Source organism: Orbicella faveolata, unplaced genomic scaffold (assembly GCF_042242905.1).
Source record: "Orbicella faveolata isolate gen_17 unplaced genomic scaffold, um_ofav_v1 contig_24, whole genome shotgun sequence".
Lineage (NCBI taxonomy): Eukaryota > Metazoa > Cnidaria > Anthozoa > Scleractinia > Merulinidae > Orbicella > Orbicella faveolata.
Genome location: NW_028301552.1, coordinates 5,460,001 through 5,465,515, shown reverse-complemented (window position 1 = coordinate 5,465,515; position 5,515 = coordinate 5,460,001). Strand labels below are relative to the sequence as shown.

At 38.5% G+C, this 5,515-nt stretch overlaps 1 protein-coding gene across 1 annotated transcript; it reads right to left on the bottom strand.

The window, feature by feature from the left end:
- Positions 1-973: 973 nt before the first annotated feature.
- LOC110044705 (putative skeletal organic matrix protein 5) lies at positions 974-4,438 on the bottom strand. Its single transcript, XM_089292662.1, has 5 exons — positions 4,412-4,438; positions 4,179-4,293; positions 3,787-3,823; positions 2,146-2,272; positions 974-1,784 (listed from the first exon to the last, which is right to left on the bottom strand). Exons 1-5 carry the CDS (start codon positions 4,436-4,438, stop codon positions 1,263-1,265), a joined length of 828 nt encoding a protein of 275 aa, XP_089148788.1. The 3' UTR covers positions 974-1,262.
- Between the last annotated feature and the right edge of the window lie 1,077 nt (positions 4,439-5,515).

Sequence of the window (5,515 nt, the reverse complement as noted above, 5' to 3'; positions counted from 1 at the left end):
CTGCGGTTTATGTCTTAAAACGGACAATAATAAGGTTATTTTCTTTAATAAAAATGGCGAACGTTTCATACGTCACCCAATAAACTGTTCAGTCTTCTTAGCTTATATACAGTATTTAAGGTTGCTGGCAACAGTTTCCAGCATTTTCAGCACTTCTACCTTATTCCAAATGGCCGCCATTTTAGTGTTCTTTCGTTTGCTTCCAAATTAGCCCTTGCTGCCTCGTTCAAGGGATAAAATTCTTTTGGATTTCCAGTTTAAGAACGAGGCAACAAGGGGTAATTTGAAGGTAAACAAAAGAACACTAAAATGGCAGCCATTTTGGAATAAGGTATATACTACAATTATTTTTCAACAATTAAGGTAGGTAGGTAGGTAGGTAGGTAGGTAGAGCCACGTGACTCATCAGGCCGGAGCTTATCTCCTGTTTCAGTAGCCTGAAGTGATTAGGAGTATTTCTACTCCCCCCTGGATGAGATGCTAGTCCATTGCAGGGTTACCCCCGGCAATAAAATTCGCTGCTACCCATTTATACACCTGGGTGGAGGGTGGCATTGTAAGAGTAGTGTTTTCATCAAGAACACAACGCAATGCCCCCGGCCAGGGCTCGAACCCGGACTGCTCGATCCGGAGACAAGTGCTCTAGCCATGAGGCCACCACGACTCCCACAACAACAGTGGCAGCAAGTAATGCCCAAAAATGTGTTTTTAAACTATTTCGCTAATCCCATGTAACCTCACGTGTCCATGGTAAGCAGTGTTATATCCAAGTTTGGGGTTTCAAAATTTTAAAGTTATGTTCTGGAGAGACTTTAGATTTTGTAGCGATTTTAATGATCAAATCTTTCCAATTTGTTGAATCTACATATGCTTTTTGGATTTGTCTATATCAGTTTTTCAGTTGCTCTTGCATTTCTGCAAAAATTATTGAAACCAAAATTTTTTTTTTTAAATTGAACAATTTATTCTTTTCTTTAATGTGGAAATAAAGAAGTCAAAAATCTAATCTAAATCTAACATGGCGGATCCAAGATGGCGGATATTTTTAAACATGACGTCACTAAGATGCCTTACAAGCCTATTGAGTGCACTCTTTTGGAAATACATATGGTCGGCTAAAAGAGCCTGACCCCTTCAGGCTTACAGACGAAACTAAAGTCCATGTTAAATAGGGTTAAAAATGTGAAACTGACGTGACTTTAATGCGTTTCGAGTATATTGATTTAGGTAATGGATATTGACTTCATTTCATCAGTTCCTTCTTACTGCACTAATATGTAACCAATAGCTTTGATGTGTTTGTCGCCATTATCTGGTGACTTCGCTGCCTCGTTTCCACAGGTGTTGGATTCATCAGGAAACCCTCTTGTACCAAACCCGATTCTGGAAGCACAATACCGGCAGCTAGCGCTGTCGTCACTAATGATACCTATTCTTGCTTTGGAATCGCCGTAATATGTATCACCCTTAACATTGAACCCCTCCCTGTTACAGTTAAGTTGCAATGAGGCCTGAGAACCAATCAGCTTCTTCCACGTGTTACGACCCAGTGAGGTGGCGCGGTATTGCCCGTCAGCGATCAGTGAGTACAGAGATTTGGCTTTCTTGTTGATGGCAATGAAGTTGATCTGTTGGCCGATCTTCATACCAAGACAGATCTTGGAGAAAGATGTATTCCAGTAGGTCGGTAACTTGGTCTCTTGTGAGTCAAACCCAGTCTCCCCTCCAGGAAGGTTGTATTCAGTTTTATTTCTCCAGTGCCCTGAGTTATAATGAAAGGTTCTCTGAGGAGAAAAAGTAAAAACGTTCTGTTCATTTTAAAATATGAATTGCCTCTCGTATATAAAGAATGATGCTCATTTAATCATCTAACTTTGGAATTCTTACAAAGTACTGTTTTGGTGACTTCGTAAACATAACATTATGATGTAAACAATTTTCTGATCCAAACGAATCCGCAAAACCAAAGGATTGCGTGAAACATCAGACATTATGTTGAGAATCTCGACTAACTGAGCTGAGTTACTCCTGCTAAATCCCATCAAGAATATCGAGTTCATTTCATTTCACTTAAAAGTAGCCATTTAAGTTTTACAGATAATGTTTCTTGGCGTGTACGAGTAGAGAGTTGATTTAATGTGATACCTTGTTGCCGTCAATCTTCATGACCGGTGTCCATCCTCCATCTCCACATCCAAAATCTCCCATGTGACAGAGAACAGGAATTGGTTTTGAGTCAATGTGGAGCGTAACCAGCTGACTGACGCTGGACCTGTTGGATGTGAATAATAACAAAAGCTATTGAATTAAAGAAACTTGAGATTGAGTTGAAATAAATGTTCACTGGTTTCAACACTTTTTACTTGTTAATATAATATTTAGAGCTTAAATAGATAGTTTGCTTGTTTTGTCTGAGAACTCGTGTAAATATGACGGCGGCAATTCAAATTTAATTTAAAACTCTCCTGTATGGTTCAGAATGTTGGCGCTTAACGGAGAAGGATTTATCAAAACTCTCTACTCTCTACACGCAAGAGGAGCCGCCCTAAGATCACATGGCGCCAGACGGTGGAGAAGGAAATCAAGGAGATGTGGAAGACCACGGAAGGCATCAAGTTTATGGCAAGGGACCGACAGATGTGGAGGGAACATATTGCTGCCCTACATGCCACTTAGGTGTAAAGGGCATGAGTGAGTGAGTGAGTAACACAAATTTAAAGTTCATTTATCTGAATTTGAAGTTGATAAAGGGAGCGAGTTTAAATCGTTAGTCCTTCCATAGTTAATAGAAGGGAATGGTTATGAAAAACTACAAAGTTCTTTGTTGTATGTTTTTGTTCACTTTTTTGGCCTTGACCGTGCAAAAAACACAATAGTTGTTTATTCCGCACTGAGGAACTAACCAATAGAAACGTGTTGGTTACGTAATTCATTCATAGTGTATAAGCGCAAAACAAAAGATTATGTACGATCGTGGACTTTCCAACATAAATCTTGGCATCTCTGTTTGCTCTTTTGATGTTTGCTGGGCTTCATAACCAGTCCCCTCTATTAACTATGGTCCTTCGTCTAAAAAACGTATTATTATCATATACCCGTGTCTCGCAAGGACTGGAAACTATCAAATTCACGGGGTGCGAATATGATTGGCTTAAATCGATAGTGACCGCAGTCTAGATTTTCCCTTCTAGACCGGTATCTAGATCATTCTACCTTTTGCTTTCGTCCTGAGAAAGCTGCAAACAATAAATACAAAATCAATTGCTTTATAGGTGGCCACATTTTGTGAAAGCTGGTTTGTTTTTAGGGCTGTTTTCAAAGTTTACCTCAACGCTCTAATTAGGAACAACTAACAGTTAAGTTTAAAACGTAGTGTTTCACAAACGCTTTCAATTTCCATCGTTATTACTTAAATAGGAAATTACTTAATCGTAATTGGCTGAGAGCGGGCCAATCTATCGAAAACTTTTAATTTGCCCCCAGTGCAAATAAACGCGCGTGAGTTCGAACTTTTCTTAGTCAGATATTAAATAAGTAATCGTATGATTCACTCTAGCTACTCGTGATATATTTCAAAATTGTTAAAAATTGCATTCGCCTAAAGGCTCGCACAATTTTGAGAGAATTTTCTAATATCACGCGTAGTGTAACTGCTTAACTGAACACGCATTCATACAATTACCTAGAATGGAAATAAGAAAAATAAGAACTAAAATAAGGACTCTTGACCAATGGTAATCATGAGAACATCTTTAAAATGTCTAACATTTAAAATTATTGACATACTTGTATACTTCGTACAGTTCTTTGCATGACGTCACAGCTGCAAACAGAAAAAAATATGATATTTGATTATTAGAACAACTGATGCTTAATAGTTGGTTTTCATATCAGGCAAATGATTGCTACGATCACTGAAACAAGTTAAGCTGATCATTGCGCAGACCATATGGAAACAACTCTCCAGCAAACGTAACGATCGTTGGTTGATCCAGGTTCTCTCTTAGACAGTATTTTTATTCTGCATCGATTGAAGCGATCATATGCACACTGGTAGTCGGATGTAGTCGTTCAACCAATTCTGGAGCAATGTCAACGTTCGTAGCTATCGTATGGAGGTGACCACCTTAAAACAGTTCAAATGAAACAAATCTAATTGAATAAAGTTGGCAGTCTACCTTTTTCACAATGTTCACCAGTGAATCCTTTGTCCCAATGGCATTCAAAGGTTTCATACTTGTAATTCGTCACACAGGTACCTCCGTTTTGACACGGCATGGAAGAACAGGGTGACTGAAATAAGAAGAAATAATTCGTGGTTATATGTAAAAGGAACTTGGTTTGATGATTTGGAGGAAAGTAGCAATATCAGTGTGGTAAAGAAACGTATGTATCAGAAACCAGGCCCTACCATAGTGAAAAAGTGATGCGAAGTCATGTTTTCATTGTACTCTCTGAAGTTTCTGTGCCTATCAGAAGACAGCAGATCGCACCAAAGTTTTCCATCTTCTCCTTTGGAGGCAGCCAAGTTAAAAGAAAGGCAGGAAGAACTGCTAAGACATTCAAAGATGCAATCAAAGATGTCGTACACGGTAAATGTTCCAACTCGAGTCACATTCAGATAATGGAACTCGTCCTTTGAGAACTGACGCTGTTTAAATATCCGACTGATAGAAGTGTCATCTGGTTGAAAAGCATTTGTTCCTGGGGAAAGAACAATAATATATGTGCATTATTACGAGCAAACAAGTGAATAGGGCTCACATCATGTTGGTTGTTTTACCCGGCCCTAAAAGCGCGCCATTAGAAAACTGTCATAACTGCAGATTACCTGACTAATTAGTCTACAAATCATTAACATTTAGGATGATTCAAAAGCTTTGTTTCCAGTTTGAGTCGAGTAAAGCTTTCAGGTATATAAAAAAAGCATCTTGCTGTTGAATTTGAAAACATACACGACAGGTTTTAACTTCAAATTAAGGAGCTTAATTATTTTAATGGCAGATAACTGGCTGAAGAAAAGTCGACTCATGTGACAAATGTTAACTGCTATGGAATGCTCTGGTCAACATGTATTTATCTTGGGAAGCAATCTTTTAGTCGCTTGTGGGTTTTTTTCCCAATTTTTTAAAAGAATACGTTTCCTACAGTGTACTTAAGATTTGGCTATTATCAGGATTCATCCATGGTTCAGAGTTTTCAGGTTACAATTTTACACTGAACCTTCTCTTGTTTTGCGGTTGGCAAGGCAAAATGTAATGAGAAATGTTGTAATTTGTGTTCTTTCTCAACCTGGCCGTATTAAGGTGGCTGAACACAGTTTTTGATACCTGTGTTTCATTCACTCGTTGCATTTGACTGGGTTCTTCCGGTAACAAAGAAAAAGCTGAGAATTGTTGGGTTCTTTGCGTCGTTACCTTTTCTAACATATCCTTGTAATAAAGGACTAAAGCCATCAATACACTGCGTTCAATTATAGAGAAAAATGGCGAAGATAGTGCGGGTGTTGAGTAAA